We start from the raw sequence: 22,334 nt of genomic DNA, 5'->3' as shown, positions 1-22,334 counted from the left end.
CAAACACATTTGTTTAGAGTTAAGGGAAAAACAAAACAAGCACAGATTTCTCCAAAGTTTGATTTAGCCTATATTTTTGTTTATACTTCGATATTTTTAAAAATAAAACTGATCTGCATTTGTAATTGCATTATGGATTGTGTAATTAATTGTTTTGAAATTGCTTTTCTTTTTTTTTTTTTAGACTTCCTATCAGTTATAACTTTCCAGTTACAGTCTCCACTCATTTATTTTGAACTGGGACTGCTTCATTCTGGACTCCTCCAGTACAGAGCCCTGATACACGCTCGAGAGACTGCTTCTCTGGACAGGGACCCTGTAAAAGATTGAGAGTGGGAGGGAGCATGAACGTGCCTGCAGGAAAGGTTCAGATGTGAAATCACATCCCAGGTTACTCCTGGATCACCAGTGGAGCTGGGGAAATGGGAAAAATGTAGCTCAGTGCCTCATAACCCTTATAACCTGAATTATCCTATGACCCAATGATCAGTCTGGAGTGGGTGATTAAATAGCTGGATGCCGACCAACGGCTGTAAACAGAGGAACACAGGGAGGTTGCATTGTAAAGTTATGTCTGAGTGTGACATACACGGACATATATAAGTGCGTGTGTTGGAATGGGTACAGCATGGAGATGTATGTGTTACTGCGTGCTGAATATTTCTTCCATGGGTGTGAGTGTGTAAATATATACGTGCAAATAAAGTGGAAATCTTACGTATGTTTGTATGGGCTAGTGGATGTAGACGTGTGTGTGTGTTTGGTATGTGTGTGCATGTGTGAATATAATGTGTATATATATGTGTGTGTGTATGTATACGCAGCTTATACATCATATACATACAAATCAACACCTCTGATAACATTTATACAATATTTGCAAGTGACAAGGGAAAGCTGGTCATTTTTGGAAAACCAAATGCTGTGTTTCTCCAGATTTATGAAACCAGACATGTTCTCTCTCACCCTCTTACAACCACTTGCTGGGACGGGACATTGTTCGGATGCCGCTGGTGATTTGTGAGGGGGAGGACGGTGGCGGCGCGCGGTGCTTACCGGCTGTGTGGGGCTGCCGGCGTGAGCAGCAGCAGCAGCTGTCTGGGAGAGATAGAGAGCCGACAGCTCCTTCACGGAGGGCGCAGAGGACCTCCCTCGTCCTTGGTGAAGTATGTGGCTAGTGTTGTCTGATGTGTCTAAAAATGACCGCGTCCTCTCATCTGAAACAGGGACAGACGTGCGCGGTGAGCTATGTGCCAAAGATGAGAGGGCACGGCCAGCCTGGAGCATGAGCATCGCTTACCAAGGGCTCTGCCAGGCGCCTTTGACATCTGCACACCGATTCCCCCAGCGGCCCCCGCCCTGGTCCCCCAAAACTTAACATCATGACGTTTTGGTTCAGGGAGAAAATGTGGACATTTCTACCTCTTTCATGGCTGAAACGGACTTTGAGCCTGGATGAGAGTAACACATCGGCTAGTGACCTGATGCCACCATCCTGCTGGTGGGGCACAGAGCCCGCACCCATTCCTGCATCCCTGGACAAGGCCATCACCAAACATGAGCGAGTCGGAGGACGTGAAAGAGCTACGCATGTTCAACTTGAACCAGTTCCCACTTTTTTTGCTCCATGGCCGCACCGCTCTCCTATCGGTGTGCCACACAAGCAGTTATATCCATTTATCTTTACCTCTCCCCTGGGAGCCCATTTCAGGGAACGGAGAGATGAAGAGGCTACGAGACTTGCCCAAGGATGTAGCAGGGAGTCTTTGGCAGAGCCAGAGGACCGAACCCTGCTCTTAGTTCAGGGATCTGATATTTTGAGCTGCACCAGCTCCCATGGGGCCCCCACTGGGGCCCAGCATGGCATTGCTGAGATATCCAAGATATTCAGCGTTCCTCCTACCTTTGTTCAGATGTCACCCATGGAGATGACTACAGCTGAGGATGTCCCTGTCTGGTTCATGGAGAAATGGCTGCTCTGGGAGGAGGTGATCTATCAGCCACAGCTCCTGAGGTGTACACAGAGGGACTGGATGGTTGGAGCCGTCACGCACTTTTGGATGATGCTCAGGCCATGGTCCCTCATTCCCACCTGTTGTGCCCTGTCCCCCTTGGTCCTCATCCCCCTAAACAGTGGGGGCTTCCCCTCCCTCTGAGGATGAGAGCTGTGTCCATCCCCAGAGAGAGGTTCGTGTTGAAATTAAGGGCTCTAAAGCAGATGGGTTCAGTTTTCAAAGAAAGAGGCAACTCCAAATTCTAGCTAAGAAATTTCTTTTTGCATTACTCTGCTGGGTGTGAGCAGGATGGCCATCTCCACCTCCCGTCACAGACGTACATAGATCTTTACACCTATATGATGCATCTTAGTCCTCCAGGTTAGTCAGGGCTGTAATTTCTCTGTTACTGCTGTAAAAACACGAGAAGGTTCTCCTTTTATCTGCAGACTTGCACTGCTGCATTCGGATTTAGTGTGGTATTTGCAATGCTTTCTGTTTGAACAATGGGCTCTCTCGCCACAAATCCAGCTATTGCACAGCCAGGAAAGGGCTGATGTACTTTTTAATATGTGCACATTAGAAGCACTGCAGCAATTCTAGCGTTCTTTGCCCTCAAATCTCAGTCCCCAAATCATGAGATTCTGTAAATAACAAACTTAACGACTCTTTTCCTTTGTTTTCTGTGTTTTGAGTTCAGATTTTCAAGTTTTTCTCTAAAATACTGAAGGAGATTTATTCTGTTTTTATTTTAAAGTGACAGCAGTTAATGTTATACACTAGCAGGATTCCAGGAGCTGGTGCTTCAAATGAAATACCAGTTCCTACAGGGACAAACATGCACCAAAAAGCCATGAAGATAAGAACAGAGGGACCCCAGTGAGCTTGTCAGACACTGGCCAGTGTGCTGCTGGAAGGTGCCAAACCCCAAAGTTTCTTTTGTCCTTGGTTCCAGCTGCTCCTGCAGATGTGCAGGCATTTTGATGCAGAACCAAGGCTGGATACCTGAGGAAGCAGTGGGATGCAATACAGGTTTAGCTGCCCAGTTCTGCCAGAGGTCACTAGGACATCAGGGGAGGAAACAGAAGAAGATATTTCCTTAATGCTTTTTTTTCTAAGTCACCATGTAAATATCGGACCCCTCTCCCTGATTTCTGCTGTCCACAGCACTGAGACACTGCTTAAACACTAAGTCAAAAGGAATTACCCACCTACAGCCAGTGGAGACAGTGGCACTGCTGGGGCAGATTTGGTGCATCTTAAGATAGGCTGTGAGGTTGCAACCACCCTCTGATTGCATCAGTTTTTCCCCACTCTGCTCAAGAGACCCCAAACTTTGACTAGATCTCTGGCTTTTTGAGACAAACAGCACCCTGGAAATGGGGAGGAGAGGGTCAAGGCATCGCCGAGACACCGCTTTTACTGGAGCCAGTGCCGATATCTGCTAACACAAGCCCCTCTATCTGCTGCAGTGGGCTTCTCCCTTCATTTGGAGGCTCGAGGCACGCATTTGAAGGGGTCTACTCTGTAAAAATGGAAAGTGAAGTAACTGGCAGCGAAGGTACCTCAGATTTCATGGTCTTTCCTTATTATGGCCGTACCCTGTGAGAAGAGCATTGAAGTATGTGCTGAATTAGCTGCAGAAAGCTTTGAAGAGGGCTTTGAAAAATCTTGCCTGGGAATCTCTTTCTTTTCTCCTACATTGCTGAATTACCTACTGGAAAGGCAAAAGGGGTCCAATCAGTCTGGAAAACAGAAGCTTTCTTCCCTGCAAAGTAATGAGTTTTGGCTAAGCCTCCCAGTAAGAGCAATGGGGAGAGCTGGGGAGAGTCAGCCTTGGTAGCTTTAAAACAGAAAGAAAACCAAGCACAGATTTGCCTTTCTGGTTGGGAAAATGAACACAAGCCCTTGGCAAGGGCACAGCCACACTGAAAAATCTCTCTTAAAAACTAACTCTAGGAGATGGGAGCACTTCACGGCAAGGCAGGGACCCTGCCTAGGCTTACACGAGCATTGCTGTGCTTAACCATTTTGGTGCTAAGTGCTTAGGAAAAGCATCCCCATGTCCTAGAGCTGGGCTGCTAATGTTTAATGGTCTCCTCCCACCCCACGCTATGGATATTACCGCTGAGCTGATATAATTTTTATTGGCCCGTGGGCCCATGGGTCAAGACGTTGCACAAAGAAGAGCAATGTTCCCCTCCAGCCAAGAACGAATAATGCAGCTGAAGGAAGATTTCCAGTTCACGCAGTGGAAAATAGCACAGCCTCAGTGCTGCCTAGTCCTTCATCCATTAGCTTGGATGGATGAAAGGCTGCAGAGCTTCTGTTTTAATGATTGATATAATTAGATACAAGGCTTTCGTTGAAACCTTCCCCTTATCGCTGCCTTTGTTGCCTTTTTTTTTTTTTCTTCTCCTTTCTGACATTTTTGCAGTGCACAGGCTGTGCACAGCCCGCTGTTTGCTTATCGCTTCTCACAAAACTGCCTGCCTTAGATAGGGGCTTCTCAAACCTGCCGGGCGGGCGACTGGCTCTGCGCTTGCAGAAAGTCTGGTCGCTCCACACGGCTATGCCTGACGAAACAGGCTGCTGCCACCCTCTAAATTGCTAATTATAGATAAAAGTGAAAGAACAACAGTTCATTCCGCTAACGAGAAAGCTGAGCTCTCACGTGTGTGCGGCTAACAGCGTCCAAGTGGCACCTAGCACATCTCAAGAGTTGTGAGCATGGTGCCACTGCACAGCATCCCCTGGGAGGGAGGGGGGAACTTCCCAGCTAGGGATGCTAAAGGGAAGCCAAAGGATGCTATGCAGGCCGGGCTTAGGGTGATATTTGTTGTATATGAGATGGAGGGCATGGAAATCCAGTTCAAGACCTGTGCTGGACTCCACGTTTCTGCCTTGCCAAGCTAAAGGGCTCTGCTGGTACGTTCAGCATCCGTTCCAGCGCTGAGTGATACATCCCATGTGGCGCTGATTGATTAGCACTGACTGTGGCCCTAGGGAATTTAAACCTGATACTTCAAGCATTAAAGCATCCCCTGCGAGCTAAAATAGAAGAAAAGAGCTCCTGAGGACCCCCTCCTCCCGTCCCACCCAGCGGCTGGCACCGCGGCCGACGGCGCTGCTGTCTGAGCGAGGGATATGGGGAATGCTCCTCCCCGCTGGGGTTTGTCGGCAAAATGTCCTTCGTGCCAGCGTCTGGCGCCGGATGAATCTACGCATTTCATGTGAGGGGCTGCAATGTTAGGACTGTCCATAGGGAGCAGCTGTCGGGGTTTCTTTAGCTCTTCCCTTGCCCCACGTATGTGCAGCTCGGGCTCAGTTTACAGCCTCTCTGCCCCATAAGCTGCACCCCAGGCAGGCAGGGAGGGCTGTTGGGACCTGCAAACTTGCAATGGGGGAAAATCACTCCTCATATTCATTTGTACTCACTGGTCTTTCTAGACACAGGGGGAAAAGGCAAGGCAACAGGGGGAAAAGGACTTTTAAATATTAATCTAAAAATTCACTCACTTCCTCTTCAGTTATTGCCCATAAATCACTAAACTGCTCTGTCTCCTGCTGAAGATAATATTACAGGTCTCTTGAATCGTAATCATGTTACATCTGACAGCCAACTCCCAACAAGTGGAAAACAAATCACTAACAAAACCCCTTCCCCCTCCTTCCCCTGAGAAAACCCCATCTCACCAGTAACACAGCAGCTCCGGCTTGCTCTGCTTTCTATTTAAACCACTTTATCCTATAGAGAAACAACACTACCCACCTGTTGGTGTCCACCACCTCTGCCGCTGGCACGCCTTTGCAGCCCGGCTCCCACCACCAACCCCAGTGAGCTACCGAGCGCCTGAGTCACCTATTAAAAAAGGAAGCTGCAAGCTCAGCACCAGTCTCCCGGGTCGCCTGGCCAACCACATGTCATCAGCTTTGCTCCCAAAATCAGCCGCCCTGAGCAAACACAGCTGCTAAGCAAAGCCCTTTGTGTCGCCGTGTGCGTCCCACGGCAGTCCGTGAACCGGGGGTTGTATAACGGGGCCTGAGATCAGCCGAGGGCTCACACGGGGCTTGCACGAGCTGGAGGGAAAGGGATAGCCCAGTGGTGCAAGTTGTGCCAGGGTCCCATCCCTCTCCATCGCCTGCTGAAAGGAGCGGTGCTCTGGAGAGCATCCCATCCCGGGCAGCCGAATCCGGCATCCTCCATCACCTGCTCAGTGGCTGCCTGACGTTGCTCCTCTGCAGATCAGCTTTGGGTTTGCCATGATGGCTGCTGGACCTGGCATGTCCTGTGCCATGGAGCACAGATGTGTTATGGTCTCATCTCTTGGCTGTGCCATGGCTTGGGTACCACGAGACATTCGGTGCATCCCACAATGCAGGATGCAAAACCCAATACTCAAAGGCCGGTGGGAGCAAAGGGACCCGTGTCCTGGAGCTTCTTCCCACCAGGGAAATCAGGACAGGAAAACAGTGATTTCTTCACACTGTGAAAGGGATTCTGTTTTCCAACGGGATGGAGGAGAAGGAAATAATCCTGGGTATGTGGTGCTCTGGGCTGGCTGTTCCCTGGGAATTTGGGGCCATTTCCTCCCCGCCTGGGATGGGTCGTGGGTTACTCCCAATCAGATGGTCACTACCAGTTCAGTCCCCTGACTCGGGCTGTGTGGCTGGACATGTGTCCCCATTCCCACCTGCTTGTCCCTGGCGTGCATGTTGGTGAAACCTCAGCAACTCACTGACCCTCTCCTGGAGCTGGAAGCCCGTCCCTGCAGATGGGGACTCCATTTCTAAGTCCCTCTGTTCCTGGATGTGGGAGCTGCAAGTGCTGAATCACACCTACCCCATCCTCCTCCCAGCTTTGCCCCCTGGAGAATCGATCCTCTGACAAAAGGGGCTCCTAAATACCGGCACCGCTCCACGGCTGGGCTGGGGGAATTTGCGCGGATGGGTAAGCACCCACAAAAGCTGGCTGGGAAACCAGTGCTGCCACTTAATCCGGGAGCCTGGCAGCCCATTGGGGGTGCTCGGTCAGCGGGGAAAGGTTTAAATCTCTGCCCCCAACCCCTGCTCCAGCAGCCCTGGTCCATGGGTAAGCTCTGCCGGAGAAGATGGCATGCTGCAGGTGGTGTGGGAAGCAGGGCAGGCTCCTTGCTGCCCCAGTTCGGAGGCTGCCAAAAGGGTGAGTGGTCCTGGGATGCTGCAGTGAAGGGTATGCGGGGAAGGGTAGTCCTGGGAGGGTGAGGGTTTGGGGAGGGGAGAGCATCTCTAGCTATTTCTCATTGGCCTCATGACCTGCTCTTGAGGCTTTAGCGCATGTTAAAATGTCATGTGCTATTTTTTCTAAAGGAAGGGGAAAAAAGATGGGACAAGGCTGCAGCAGGGAGCATTGATGGGATTTTAGGCATCCTCTAGTAAAGAGTGAGGACCAGTGATGCTCTAAAACATCCTGCTTATCGTCACGGGTACTCCCTCCTGATCCCTGGATCACACTTTGCTCTGTTTGCAAACAACTGCAGTGTTTTCTCTCATTTTCAGTTCTACAAAGGACAGTGAGGATTTGAAATTCAAGTTTTTTCTTTTTGCCATGGATTGGCCAATTATGTGAGAGAGTGGCAATTGTAAACATGTATTTTTTCAAAAGAAGTCATCTGTTTTTTGACTGTTTTGGTCCAAGTTACGTTTTTGTTGTAACTACATGGGCTAGGAATTGACCTTTAAAAGTGAGAACTGAGATTTTCACATGCTCACCTAACCAACTCAGATGTAAGAACACCACTGATTACAGTTAGACAACTAACAAAAATGATACAATTTAACAACACTTTTTTTCTGGTTCCAAACTTTCATGAGTAGACCTTGTCCTTTCAAATAAGTTTGTACAGCATCACATACAATAGATCCCTGATTTGGAGGTGGGGGGCATCTCTGGTATAGATCATAAATGTAATGACTAACACACATCAAAAATATAAATCATTCTCTTTTGAAAGGGTTTAAGAAAGATTGCAAGCCTTATGTCGCAATCACTTGAGCAGCTCTGGTGCATAGAGCTAATATATGAATTCTGGGGTGGGGAATGAGCTGAAAAGAAAAGCACCAGAACCAGAGGAAGGTGCTAAACAAATAATTCAAATAAAATAATGTAACTAAAGAGCAGCTGTGTTGAAGAGGAAATAAGATTTAAAATATCATTTCATGCTTTAGGAATTGTCTAATAAATTATAGTCAACCAATTAACATTTTGCACATGTATAACATTGCATTTGCAAACCTGAGGGGGTGGGAGGGGGTGAACGAAAAAACAGCTACTGAAGAGTGTCTTGTTTCCTGCACTTGAGTTTCAAAATCAGATCTCTTTACAGTTTCCAGCACTTCTAAACTGAAGGTTCATGATCTTTAGTCACTTCTGCAAATGTTTTTGGCTCCTCAGTGTCAGCTGGACTTTCCTTTGCAGGAGCAACATCACAACCCCCAGGTAATTTAAACAACTCCTGAGAAGAGTCAGGAAAATTTAGCCTCGGGCGGAGCTGAGTGTCTGCCCAAGGCAGCTCGGGGCTATTTCTGGGCTTTGCAAAAATCCAGGAATGTGGAGGACTCTATTCCTGGTACCAAAAAATGCCAAGAAGCTCTGCTGAGAGACAGCTGCGAGTGGCATTGCTGGCTGGGGACGTGGCCTTCCCGAGTGGGCCAACTGCTGTGGGATTCTCTTTCCTTAGAGAGGGCCTTCAACATCACGCAGGTCGGCTCCCCCGCTTTTGGGATACCAAGTGCCTAGGCAAGGCGGATGCAGCCCCGACTATCCGCTCGGCATTGCCTCCTTCTCCATGTTCCTCTGCTATTTGCAAAGGGTTAATAAAGGCCGAGCAGACGTTTAATAAATTGCTCCCCCAGGCTGTGTATCGCTGGGATCTCAGTATCCAGCACTGCCCTCTGACATGCTGGGGATCCTGTATCATGCCCCGCTCATGCCGGCACCAGTCTTGTACCCTCCAATAACTCTTTATCTGTTATTTATACAGGGGGTTTTCACTGGAATGGTGATAAACACCCCTGCTTGACATCAACGAGAGCTGTTTTTATTTCCCTGTTTCTCTATTTCACCTATCCCTGAATGCTGGCTGGCAGCAGGACTATTTTTATCCCTAACCCCTCTGCCAGGCTCCGTGTCCTCTGCGTGCTCTACCTTCTCCCATAGAGCGGCATCTCAGCCCTTGCAGACTGCAATGCAGGATGACCATGCAGGATGACCATTCGCGATAGCAGCTTCCCTCCCTCTAAAATCCCCTTCCCCAGGGAAAGCAACACCAAGCTACCCACTGGAATAACCTCTGCCTGGGGGGAGGGCTTCTCCGCATGCCACGAATACCAGACCTTTTAAGGGAAGCCCTCTCTAACCACCGCAAAGAGATACCTTGGGAATGTCTGTGCAGGCATGAGCCCTGCGAGCATCACCGGCCGCACATCCCGCCTGGGATGCAGAGCACAGCCAGGATCAGGGCTGTGGCGTGCATCTTTAAGCATTTCTTTGCCGTGCCGTGGTGTTTACGCAGGGGCATTGCATGGATACCACGCAGCTCTGAGGAGCTGTTGAGACCCTGCCTCTGCTTTCTATTCTTATCATGGTGTTTCCATGCTGCTGTCAGCTCTTTGTCACTGACAGTCAAGAAAACTTAATACTCTTTTGGAAGAAACAGCCATAGCCCAAAAAAATTTAGCAGTATCCTTTAAAGAGAAAACCCCAACCCACTTGTAGCTATTGAGTTTCCCCGGCATTTCCATTTGTTTCTGAATGAGGCAAATTACCAGTGAGAATACGGGGGAGGATAGAAATGGTTGGCTTTAAAAGAGTAAAATACCAGGTTGTACAGTACTTAATGCAGAGATTCGTGCTACCGTCTTCAGACCCACAGCTGGGGTTTTTCCCGGTGCTGAAGAAGGATTTTCATCCTCCTAGCAACAGGGTTAGGGCATCCTTGCTTGGTTTTCTCCCAAAAGGAAGCTTTTGTATCCTGCAAAATACTGCATCTATTCAAGGGCTGAAAACAGCCTTTGTAGGATGTTCCTACGAATTTCCACCCATGCTGGATCCCTTAATTGACACTAGTGGATTATCTTTGCCTGGACAAGAACACGGGTTTTCATATTTTGCCTCTTCTCATCAAGTGCTATCTGTACTTGATGCATCAACTCCACCTCTCTTTCCCCAAATCCCTGTTTTCTAATAAAAACCTGAGGCTACTTCAGATATTTTCCAGCAAAGATTTGGGTGAAAATTGGAGATCTGGAGGGAATTGGGGAAAGTTAAAGAATTTCTCTTATTCTCGCAGCAATCAGCAGGATGTGTATCTCAGAAGGAAACGTTAACCAACGCCAAATACATGAGCAGAAAAATACTACTTTCACCTCAGGCCGTTGGGCTCAGGCCCATCACACAGTGACTGAGGGGCAGCATCGAGACCTGGACCTGGAGTCCTGGCTCTCTTCTGCTGGTCATGACACAGACCTTAGAGCTAAAAGGCTTTGGCAAATGGATAATCAGGTATGAGACACACACGTGCACACACAGGGGTAGATTTCTGCTCTGTCTTACAGAGTGGCGACAGTTTTTGGAGTTACTTTCCATACGTGAGCACAAATAGGGAGCGGTATGGCTATATTAATGCTGCTAACCCAACAGGCGCCTGAAGCCCTTTATTTGGCTCAGGGTCACAAACACATTTCTCAGCCCTCCCTGGAGACCGGGAGAGAAGAGGGAGGGAAAGAAATTCCCTCCTTAACTAATCTTACTCTGCCTCCTGTTCCCTAGGGTTGTAAGATGAAGCAAAGTTCATTTCCCTCCGAACAGTCCACATTTTGCTGCCTACTGCCTACCACTCCTGAACACGGTTTTGATCTGGAAGATGTCCCCTCCACCCCCAGCATCCATCCAGCTCAACCAAATCCCGTACAGATTCTTTCCCCTATTGCTGGTCACGGTGACCAGAGTCATGGTAAATAACAGTATTTTTTGGGGAGAGAGCAGACGCTGAGTTCTGGCCCCATGAATTTAAGCCTCAAAGCTAGGAACTTCAATATTTCAGGACAGGGGAAAAGCACACATGTACAATGCTCTGTTTCTGTCTTGAACATGCCCAAGCGCCCTAGAAGACGGTGCTGAACCAGACAGAAACCACCATCTGTGGAACACAGAGACAGCACCTTCTGCATCAAAAGGTGGGATTTACTAAGCTCTGGGCCAACAAAATCCATGGCTTTCCATGAGCTGCAACATCACTTTCATAGCGCGAGGTGCTAAGCATCCTCATTTGCCCTGCGTTTTAGCATCAGTCTGAGGTTCATATTCATGCAACACTTCACCCCGCTCTAATTTACCCCAAAATTACTTACAGGGAGGTCTCGGTAGTCCCAAAAGCTGTGTCACACCGTAGACAGCCCCAGTGGAAAATCTATGTAAAACTCACGGCTGGGCAGCCCTTAGCGTATCCTATGAGGAGCCCTGCTCCGCTCCTCACACCCTCAGTCCGGTTCACTGCCTCCCAGTGGTCTCAGGCAGCCGGTTTTATCACCGAGCACTGGGCTATGTTGAGAGGATGAACCACTTGGTCTATTTTTAGGGAAGAGTGAAATTGCTCTTCCACCAGGCTGAGTCAATCATGAGTTTTAGCAATCCTACACAGAGGCTGGGAAAGTCTGGGGGCCTGGCTTATTTTCAGAACTTATTCATTCAAAATACCCCTGGTGTAATCTAGTACGGGACGGGGTATGCTTCCAGGCAGTGGTGCAAAGGGGAAGAGGCATTTCCCTGACTCACTGTCATGTCCTCGGTCTGTGATCTGCACGGCCAGGCCCCCTTCGCCTCTGGCCACAGCCAAAGTTTTAAGGGAAAAGCTGGAAAGGTGACAGGTATTAGCGACATTTTCCGGTTCCCTATTTCCTCATCAGTTCCAATATTTTAGAACCAAGAAAGAAAAAAAAATATTTTAGGAAAGTGAGGGGAAACGCGTATGCCAGGAAGGACAATGGAGCTATCTGCCTTATGGTCGGCTGGGAATCACCCCCATCCTTGCAGTCCCTCTGTTAGCAATGCGGTGCTGCAGGTAGCTGCTCTGGGCGGTGTTTGGAGAGGGATAACAATAAAGCACTCATGCCCTCAAAGCTCAGCTGGGCAATGGGTGCTATTTTTAGCATACTAATGGTGGGTACAGCTGTGGGCCAGAGCTGGGGACCCTGGCCTGGCCATGCTGATTTACAAATACAAACATAACCGATCGCTCTGGGCCTTATTTTAATGGTCCACATTTAGCAGGCTGGGATAGCGATATGGCTGAGGTACCCAGTAATGTCCGAATCAGGTCCAGCTGTTCTCTCTTCGGTTTACTTTTCTGACACATTTAGAGAGTGTATGCTTGGGTAAATCACCATGTGGCGATGAAAAGAGATGTGGGTTGGCTATGCCAGTACCAGAAGTCACCATCACCTGGGATAAAACACTCACTCAGAGGTGCTTAGGATCACAAAACACAAGGCAAGGGCTGCAAGAGGCCCATGCTCAGTCCCACCCTGCTTGTACCCTCCCAGGCCATGCCCATGGCCTACAGCACCCAATGCCAGACAGCATGGGACTGCAGCGATGGGGGAGAGAGATGCACGGATGTGAGCTGTGCTGGACCGGATGGTCTCGGGGCAAAAATCATGTCTTTTTATCTGCCAGCACGGAAGCTGTCTTAGCCTTCCTGTGCCCCAACGCACCATCAGAAATACAGGGTTAGGGGGACTTCCCCAAGGTCTTTCAGCCTCTCTGCAATGTGTCTGTACGGTGTGTAGCACAGGGACATCTCCGTTTCAGCCAAGCTCATTTGTCACATAAAAATCTCAGCAGCATTCTGCTGAGTAGGTGAAGCGTGACCCCGGTCCCTAAAGGGGCTCCATGGTCTTTGCTCCAAAGGGCCAAGCAACTCACTGCTGCTGATTTTCCAGTTTGAGATGCTTAAATTTTTTGGTTCGCTCCTCCTGAATACCTTTGCTGGAGTTTTACAGGGGGGTTTGGAGGGGCTGCTCCCCCTCTCATTTCCCTATGGGTCTGCAGGTATCAGTCCCTGGAGAGGATGCTACACATCAACCAGGCTGCAGTTCAGCATGCTACGAGGTTTCCTCGCCAACATCGCATCACATCACATCATGTCACATCATGTCCAGCTCCAGATGACCATCTGCTTTCCCCAAGGCTCCTGGAAGTGCCAACTCCTCCCTACCATAGCCCAGTTTCTTTAAACATCCTGCAAGGCTATGAATTACCAGTACCTTGCTGTCTGTGTTAAGCCCAGTGCCTAGGAAGATCACCACCCCTCCTTCTGAAGTGGTCTCCGTGTTCTTTGTTGCTTCCTTCAATAAATGAGGATTAGAGAAAAGAGCTGAATTAGAATGGGCTGAAATTTAACCATCCGGGGGTGGGAGGAAATACAGCCACCCTCGTTACTGCTGCGTGCTGAGGAGAAGACCATACATTGTGAGTGATGGCTGTGAGCAAGGCAGCACTAAGCAGGCGAGGAGGTACAGACCGAAGCGGTCTGTGGTGAGCGTATCCCACAATGTGAAGCAGGAAAGCAAGACATGTTGTTAGGAGGGTGATAGACAAGTTTTTGGTCACCAGCCAGGCTGTGAGTCAGAGGGCTGGGGATGGCAGGGGCTGTCAGCAAACACGCACCCGCTCAGGTAGCATGAACTGGGTGGCAGGGGTGTCAGCAAACACAGCGGCAGGCTGGGGACAGAGGTGTCTTATTTATTCCGTATGGGTGGAGGGACAGAAAGGCAGGAGGTGAAGGACAGAGCATATTGGCTCAGTCAGCAGCTCATGGTGGGCATGCGTGTGTGTGTCCTTGTGGTGTACATGTGCCCAGCAGGAACACACAGGGTGCATGCATATATTTATGTGGAGCTCTCTTCATCTGCAACATATATTTGCCTGTGTGTCTGTCTAACTGCAACATATCACATACGTATACGGGGGGGTGGTCTGTCTGCATGCATGGCTGTCTGTTCATTCTCCTGCTGTCTCTCTGTCCATCCCTAGGCGGAGGACCTGGTCTGCTATGGGTTGTGACTTCCACCCTGTGCTCCTGCGAGCACTCTCCTGCAAGCCTGTGAGAGCTGAGCTACCTGGCAGCTCTGCACAGCTCCTGGGGAAGGGTTTTTCTCCTCCTGTCTGGAAGAGAGCAACTAATTAGAAAGCAGGAAATGAAAAAAAAAAAATAAAAATGAAGGGGGCACTGGGCCTTTCTGAGAGGCACTGAGAGTGTGATAGGGGGAGATCAGCAACCCGGGGGCACGCGGGTGTGAAGCAGAGGGCAGCCCTGAGCCCTCGACTGAGATGGGGTGGCTCTTGCTGGGAGCTGAGAGAAGAGGGTAGCAGGGGCTCAGCAGGGGAAAAGCTCTTTAGGTTAGATCCAGTGAGAGCAGAGACTAGGGCTCGCAGGAAAAGCCAACGAGATGGGACTAGCCTGTCTGTTATGATCGCTGCTGCCAGCCCAGCCGCTGGCAGAGCTCGGCCAGGCGTGAATGGAGGCTGATCACTCCCCTGCCCTCCACGATTGCCTGGGAACCGCTGCACGCTCCCACAGCAGCCCCCCAAAAAGGTGCCTGTGATCCCAGCATCCCTGACCGGCTGTCACAGGGGCTGGGAGAGGTGAAAGGGGATGGATGGTACCCAGCTTCTGCCCCTTCTTTCTGTGATGTGGGGTGCTCTAGTCAGGGGGGCAGATGGATCTCATGCTTAAACACCTCAACTTTCCCTCCTGGCTGAGTCGCAGAGGCACAAAGCACTTAGAGCTGGATTGGCCATTTACAGGAGTCCCGACATTCAACTCCTGCTTGTCATGCTCATGAAAGGCAACTGCTGAAAGGGAAATGAGCTTTTAAAAGGATTATTTTGACTGCAGGAGCCCCTATCATTGCAAATGCCAGAGCTGCCTTGAACTCAGGGCTGTCTGTAGCACAAGCACAGACAGCCTTTTATCTTAAATCAGCATTTTTCCGCTGCCTTTCAGATCTTTCCAGTTCACTAGTGATGTTCTCCCAACCCCGTCTGCTGAACAGGTTGCTGCAGAAGGGGAGATGCTGGCTGCAAGACCCAGGTCATGGAGAGATGGAGGGCGACAGCCTCCCTCCAGCGCTGGGGCTGGGACACGGTGTCTGGTGGCTGCTGTGCAGCAACATCGTTGCGGAGACCAATTTTGGGACTGAAGTGGGACGGTTTAATTGTCGCTAGGTGGCACCGCACCCCCTTGCAGGAGAAAGTGCAGGTGCTACAGCGAGCGGGGGAAAAACCATCCCCTGCCAAGCAAGCGTTGCAACCAAGCCTGGGTCTCCCTGCACGCAGGATGGGGGAGTCCACTGTTTTCTGCCCTCTCCTTCACCTCCTCTCCTTGCTTGGAAAAATCCCCATGGGTAGAGGTCGAAACGGATACAGAATAGAAAGGGGGAGAAGGAGGAGGGAATTAAATGCATTTTGGAAGCTGTCTGGATGCTCTGTAATTTGCAGTCATGTCAGGCTCCCGTTTCATCTTCACACTGCACCGAGGTAACATCCTCATGTGCCCTTCAGCTGAAAGCACTGAATAATGGAACTATATTAATACATACACACACAAGCATATGTATGTGTGTGAGCTGAGGGAACAGCATGCCCGCATGCATGCCCCTCTTTTCTGTTTCTTGGCCATGATTTTCCTCTCTCTCATTGCCAAAAGTAATCCAGAAGTTGTTAATTTTTAAACTCGGAGTACTCAGGAGACTCTACCTGCAGCAAGTTAGCTGATGCCTTCTCCTCTTTAATATTAAAGAACTCAAGCTTTCAACCATTTCCCTTTGGGGAATATGGTTCCTTGATTTACTGTCTTCCTTCCTAGGAAGTATTTTGTTCTATCGTGTAAGTCTTCCACTGCTCATTTTAATCTCATTACTGCTAACTACAGCCGCTTGGACCTCTTTAATTAGTGACTTGGTGACATCTTTGGTGGCAGCTTCCTCCGGACCATCTGATATTGTCAGCGTGGCTGGGGATGTAGCCCGGCTGGTTTAGCTGCCTGGGAATGGGCTTTTCTAAGGGGTGTAGCAGCCTTCCCCTTCGAGCAATGCTCAGGACTCCAGCAGTGTCTCAGAGGTGACTATGCTGTGTCTGGAAGGAGGTACGGCAACCGGTGCTTTGACTTCGTGTGTCGTTATTCAGCTCTGACTGTTGCATGGACATGTGTTTGCTGATAAGCCAAATGCCAGTCGGCAGAGCTGTCTTGAACACTGCCAAGCTGTTGTCCTCCATATCACAGTGTCCCAGACCTGAGAATGGTTGTCTATGCTTAATCTTACAACATTGGGTGGCTTCAAACTGCGCAACACTGTCTTCCCCATCCCAGGTCACTGCATCTGTTGAGTGTCCCCTCCTCAGCCCTGGGGAAGGGCTGTGGGGCAGTCCCTGGGTGATGGTGAGGAGGCTGCTGTAGAAGACCTGCCCTGGTCACTGCTGGGGCTTGTGGAGCACTGATGTCTCTCTCGCTCCATGGGAATGACCAAGCACAGCACAGGTATAGTCCCAGACACATCTTGTCCCAGAGATGTGGGACAGCCGGTTCCTGGACTTTTTAGGAAGCATTACAACTCCTGTCTCTGAGCAAATCCAGCACCTACCTCAGAGGTTGCTGTCATATTCCCAGCTCCCTGGCTGCAATTGCCTCCCTAGAAGGACCCCACACCACGTAAACCCTAGCCCTACCAAAGAAGCCGTGCTGGAGACGACATGAAGTCTTTGCTATTGCAAGGCCTTTGAGTCAGGGGCTGGAGAGTGGTGTAAGGCTCTAAGATAGACCATGATTCATCATGCGCCAGCCAGAGGAAAAGATGTTCCTCGTGCTGTAAAAGGCACACTCCAGCTAATACTGTGATTGTGTTTAGCAAGATAGCATGGTGACTTCATGTGCTTTGATATTAAACAAAAATCCCAGCAACGCTGTGGAAACTTCAGCTCCTTCATTTGTGTACTTGTGTAAGAGACTTCTTTTCCCATGCAGGTGGGTAATTAAATACAGTGTCTCAATTCCAGGCAGCAAGTGATTTTTTTTTTTTCCCCTTCTTGTGTGAAAGAAAAGGAAGAAATGGAAAGGAAAGAGAATAAATCCTAGATAGATGGGATATGGGGTCCCTGGTTTTCTGATCCAGGCCCAAACCAGGCAGGACAGTCCCCCCAGTCTCAAATCCACTCATTATGGGATTGTTGGAGAGTTGTTTCTTTCTGCCCCAAACCTACAAAACCTTCCTGACAGCGAGTTTTTTGTAAAATTCAACCCTTTCCCATGCAAAGCTTCGGCTTGGATCTCTCACTGTTCACAGATGCCTCTTGCCTTGAAATATCCCTGACCTGCTTTAGCCCTGATGATATCATAGCGTTAGGGATCACTTACATGTCCTATCTTAAGCCAGGGATGACTGTGTCTGATACATCATCACTGCCACATTCAAAAAGGAGTCCAGCCAAGACTCCTTAGCTAGGTACAAAGGAACTTCTCCCTTTTCCTATCCTCAAGGCTGAGGTGCAGGGAGATACTACTCATCCCAAACTAAACATGGACGTACTTCTGCCTTGGTATTTAATACCAGCTATTTTTAAATGCTGGGATAACAGCATAGGGAGAGTCAGCGTGGCTCTGTAGACTCATCACTGGCCCAGATCCCAGCTGTGGTGGGATTTGCCAGCTCCGTGCAACAGGACCGATCAGGGCTGGAAGGGATATGGCTGCAGTCGTGGGGTCATCTGCTCTCTGCACTCCCTGTCCTTGGCCCCACTGCTGCATGGCCAGTCCTGGCAGTACCCACACGACCTCCAGCCAGAATTGCCCAGTCAGTCTCTGCTGTGGGATTACATGGGAAATAATACAACTTTGCGCAAGGACCAAGTAGACCCTTCCCAGTTGCAACTATAGAGCTGGCAGTAGAGTAGCAATGATGATCGGTAACCAAAATAAATCCAACTCACAGCTTCTGCCCGTGGCTGAGTCATGGGCTGTATCCGGCACCGAGGAGATGATCGCCTGCCTGTCGCAGAACAGCTTCCCTTCCTGTGTGGGAATGACAGCGGGCAAACAGGTAAATTCCCATAAATAGAGGAGAGAAACTGCACAAATCCCCAGTGTGGGGAAGGTGACTGCACCAGAGGCTTTCCAGAGGCAAAGGTGGCCCTGACTTTGCCTCCACATATTGTGTGTGGTTTGGACTTTTTTCCTGTAGACCTGACCCAGCCTTGGCTTTGCTTTGTTGTCTCCAAGGACAGTGCTTCACAGGTTTTTGCACACAATGCCCCCCCACCTCCCCCATTTGCAGAGCTAAGAGGTATTTTCTTTACCCATTTTGTTTTTGAGGCCACCATTGCTGCTCTTTCAGAGTCAGGATTATCCATCCATTTCCTTTACCAGCTCCCACAATGATTTTAGTGTCTCAAATCCAGTAATGATTGGTGTTGCCCTTTGCTGTACTCCCAGTGAAGGGACCAATCCCTCCTGTGGAGCAGTAATCACTGGGGTGATATCATACAGTGGTGAGACGGACATGACCATTTCAGACAGGATCTGTCTAAACCTGCTCCTCCTTCCCCAACTATGGAAGGTTAAGCTTCCACAGGGCAGCCTCCATGCCCAAGGATTGGCATCAGTGGATGATGAAGCACCACCATGAAGCCCAACCACTTATAAGGATGACTCTGGACACCCAAAGAAAATACATTTCCAGGAGCTTTCGAAGAAGAGCACCTACTAACCTTTGCAGGAGACTCCTTCCATTTGATGGTGGCAGGACTCCATTGTGCATTCCTCTGGATGCTCTGAAGAGAGGAAGGGAAGGATGGGTCTTTATGGGGTTTGATCTCCATGCTCAGGGGTTGGATTGTTGTTATGATTCTGGCATCAGCCTCCCTCTTCCTCAAAATGCCATTGGGAGATGGTGTCTTCAGTGGAGCAAAATGTAAACTCTTACACCGTGGAGTGGCTTTAGGAGTGTCAAAGCTGGTCAGGAGTCCTTTGAGATTCCTTGTTGGGGCACTGATGTTAGGGATCGGAAGATCCTCCATGGACTTGCTCGAGCACATATCACTGGGATGGCTTTGAGATAAGGCATGGTTTTTCCCCATTGGACTGACATTAGTCTGTGATAGATATCTTCTCTCCATGAGCTAAAAAAACCCAAACAAACATCAAAATAGGCTCATCTTTAACTTCAGTAATAAATCTCCTGAAATTTTTGTTTCCTGCTCTTCTAGTCCAAGCATCACATCTGTTGACCTTCCAACTTTTTGGGATGAAAGAGTGTCTCATCACTTTCTGCTCTATTTTCTCTAGCGTAAATGTCAGGGACACAATCTAAACACACTCTAGCCCTTTTTGAAGTGTGGAAGAAGCTTCTGTCTTGCCTGTTTCCAGTGCATCTTCCTGATTTGTTCATGGTCATGCAAGGAAGCCTTGGAGCAAAAAAAAATATGACCACTGGTTGTCTTCCCTCTTGGATCACTGTTTTATCCCCATCTCCATGCTCTTCCTCTAGGAAATTGTGTTTCCAAACAGTCAGAAAATACCCTTCTCTATCATTTCATAGGAAACCTCCAGTTTCATCTTAAAAACCTGGACTGGAAATAAAAATTTTCAGATTCTGCCTTTTTTAAATGAGATGCAGTTCAGCTTTCTCTGGTCAGTGGGAATCAACCCTGTCTTCAGCAGGGAAATTGGATGAAGTCCAGAGTATCTGGCTTCCAGTGTGTGATTTTATCATTGTTATTCCAGGTTGTAAGAGGCCCTTATCACAAAGCAGGACCCAACATGCAAACACAGAGCTGAGAACTGCACCTTATGCCAATGAGTTTGCAATCAAAATACGATATAAAGGACACTGGAAGGTGGGAGGTGCACCTTGGCGATGATGTGAGAACAGTAGTCACAGCTTCTAGTTAGGGGGGGATTCACTTTAAGATGCTGAAATGTAGATATCTAAATGCAGCTGTGAGCAAAATCTACTCGTGAACTTGATGTCTAAGTCTCATTACAGTCAAAAACACCAAGAAAGTGATTTCTGCACCCTGGGGTAGAATGACAGAAATGACACTAAGCACCTACCTTCTTTGGTAGGTGTTTACTGTCATTTGAGACACACAGGGTAACCTCAAAAACCTCCTGCTGCTGGTGCAGGAGGGCAGAGATGCCTCAGTGTCACATCTGCCAGCCCAGTGTGGCTGTCTGGGTCCCTTAATGTCTTTGTGTGCCTTTGCCTTAGGCTGGATCCTTCCTTTGCTTTCTAACCAGTACTAAATTCTCTGCCAGGTCCTACACCTCTTGATGTCTTCTATTAGTCTTTACCCCCACAATTTATTCACTCCAGAGCAATCTGAATGTTATACATGAAGCTTCTGTCCCATCCTGGAGCATCTTATATATGTCAGTCCATCTGTACATACTAAAAGGGAATTGGATCTGACCTGCCCTGAGATGTCCTCAAAACAGCACCAGATATTGCAAACCCCCCCCCCCCCTTTTTTTTTTTGTCTCTAATTGCCAAGAACTGGAGCATTATGTTGTTAGGACATGCTCTGTCCCACCTTGTCTGAGCCTTTGGTTCTCACCTTGGGATGTTCTTGCTTTGACATGCTGCTTTCACTTTCCAGGAAGCTCTGGTACCTGCAGGGAAGACAGGAGATGGCACCTTAATCCCTTTTTAGTCTGAATGTATTTTTCCATATAGTAGACAGGCTCTTTCTGCCTTCCCCTACCCTCTGGAAAATATCAAACCCAATAGACTTCAAAAGGAATATTGAAGAGTGAGAGAGAGGTGAAAAATCCCCCAAAGAGGATTGGCTTTAGGTCTAATGGGTTAGTTCTGTGCAGTGCTGCTAGATCCGTTGTGAGCCCTCTCCTCCCAAGCTCCGTGCAGTAGTATTCCTGGAGCACCCTGTCTCCCCACTGGTGGAGGACGTGCTGGGGGCTTATATTGGCTGAAAGTGGAGTATTATTGCACTTTGCTACTATGTGGCTTGCAGATCAAGTCAGACTTTCCAGAAGATCAATGCATTGTTTATTTATTCAGCTTTAACCTAATGTAAAGGGATTTATGAAGTCACTACCTGACCTAATATAACGCCAGTGATGAGTGAGACCTTTGCAGAAGAAACCACCTTCCTTCTCTTCCTTGCTGTGAGGACTGCATTTTCAGCTTTCTCCAAAGATTCTGTCAGATTACATGACTTTTTACAGTGAAAACTGACCAAGTTTGGGATATTCGGAACTAAGCAGTCCCAAGGGGAAGTTTAAGAGACAGTCTTGACAGCTGCTCTGTCACTCTTATGTGAGGAAGATGCAATTCGGGTACTGTTGCTAATCCTATTTGTCTCACTCTTGGCAGAGTTGTGGTCTGATCTCAGTTATGGGTTGTAACCAGAAGAGAAATTAGCCCTTAAAGGGCTTGGGTTGAAATGTGACTCTCCCTGGAGCATTTTGGTTAGAAACAGTTGAGAGAAACCGGGAGGGGATGAGATGCCCATGCCCCTCTTGTCTCCTCATCAGCTCATCTCTCCAGCATTTGCTGGTTTCCCTCGTGGCACCTTAGAGACTATCAAGATTAAAAGCTTTAATTATCCATCTGGGAATGCTCCAATGATCAGGGTTGAGGGCAAATTCCTCTGTGTCATTGTATTTGGGGAAGTTTGTTAAGTGAATCTGGCTTTTAAGTCAGGACTTGTCTTGCAAGACTAAATAATGCATCGGTAATATATAATAGCTAAGAGCACTTATGGCAGAAAAGTACTTGTTTCTAGCTTGAGACCTGACACGCGGGATGCTGTGCTTGGGAAAGACGTTATCTAAGTGAGATTTGTTTGTTATGGAGGTGGGAGAGGGAGAGTCCACCCTGGAACCCCCCAGATCTAAGGTGAACTGCAACTGTAGATCAACCACCCACCTGGCAACCAGTTCAGAGACGGACAGAGATTTTCTCAGAGAAACCGCTCTGCGCTCTGGACTGCTCCTTGGAGAATGGCACAGAAAAGGAAAGGACTGAGCTGGCGTCAGCTTCTCAGTTTTTTCCATGTTCTCTGTCTGCTGGCATCAGAGCAAGAGAGTAAAGGTTATGGTGCTGGATGTGATGATCCAGGGAAAAGAGGCCAACAATTAGTGCATCCATCTCCACTCGTGGGATCGGTGCATCATAAAGGGCTGTGGAACAAATGCTGTCTTCACTGATACATCTGCAAACCTCATCACATAAATTCATTTTTGAAAAAATGAAATACGGTTAAAGAAGACACAGTTTAAATTAAAT

At 48.7% G+C, this 22,334-nt stretch overlaps 1 protein-coding gene across 2 annotated transcripts in view; it reads right to left on the bottom strand.

Moving 5' to 3' along the window:
• XIRP1 (xin actin binding repeat containing 1) overlaps nucleotides 1-22,102 on the bottom strand; it is a 32,705-nt gene extending 10,603 nt beyond the window's left edge. The window contains exons 1-5 of one of the 2 annotated variants that reach the window (XM_050892511.1): nucleotides 21,975-22,102; nucleotides 20,644-20,698; nucleotides 18,796-19,206; nucleotides 18,019-18,100; nucleotides 1,057-1,217 (exon numbers count right to left, since the gene is read on the bottom strand). In XM_050892511.1, the coding sequence (XP_050748468.1) occupies nucleotides 1,057-1,217; nucleotides 18,019-18,100; nucleotides 18,796-19,206; nucleotides 20,644-20,698; nucleotides 21,975-22,102 (837 nt within the window). Of the gene's footprint in view, nucleotides 1-1,056; nucleotides 1,218-5,766; nucleotides 5,791-18,018; nucleotides 18,101-18,795; nucleotides 19,207-20,643; nucleotides 20,699-21,974 lie in introns of those variants that run through there. The other variant, XM_050892512.1, reaches the window with a different exon arrangement.
• Between the last annotated feature and the right edge of the window lie 232 nt (nucleotides 22,103-22,334).

The sequence above is a fragment of the Gymnogyps californianus genome, chromosome 2 (assembly GCF_018139145.2).
Source record: "Gymnogyps californianus isolate 813 chromosome 2, ASM1813914v2, whole genome shotgun sequence".
In the NCBI taxonomy this organism is placed as follows: Eukaryota; Metazoa; Chordata; class Aves; order Accipitriformes; family Cathartidae; genus Gymnogyps; species Gymnogyps californianus.
This window is presented reverse-complemented; position numbering and strand designations above follow the sequence as displayed.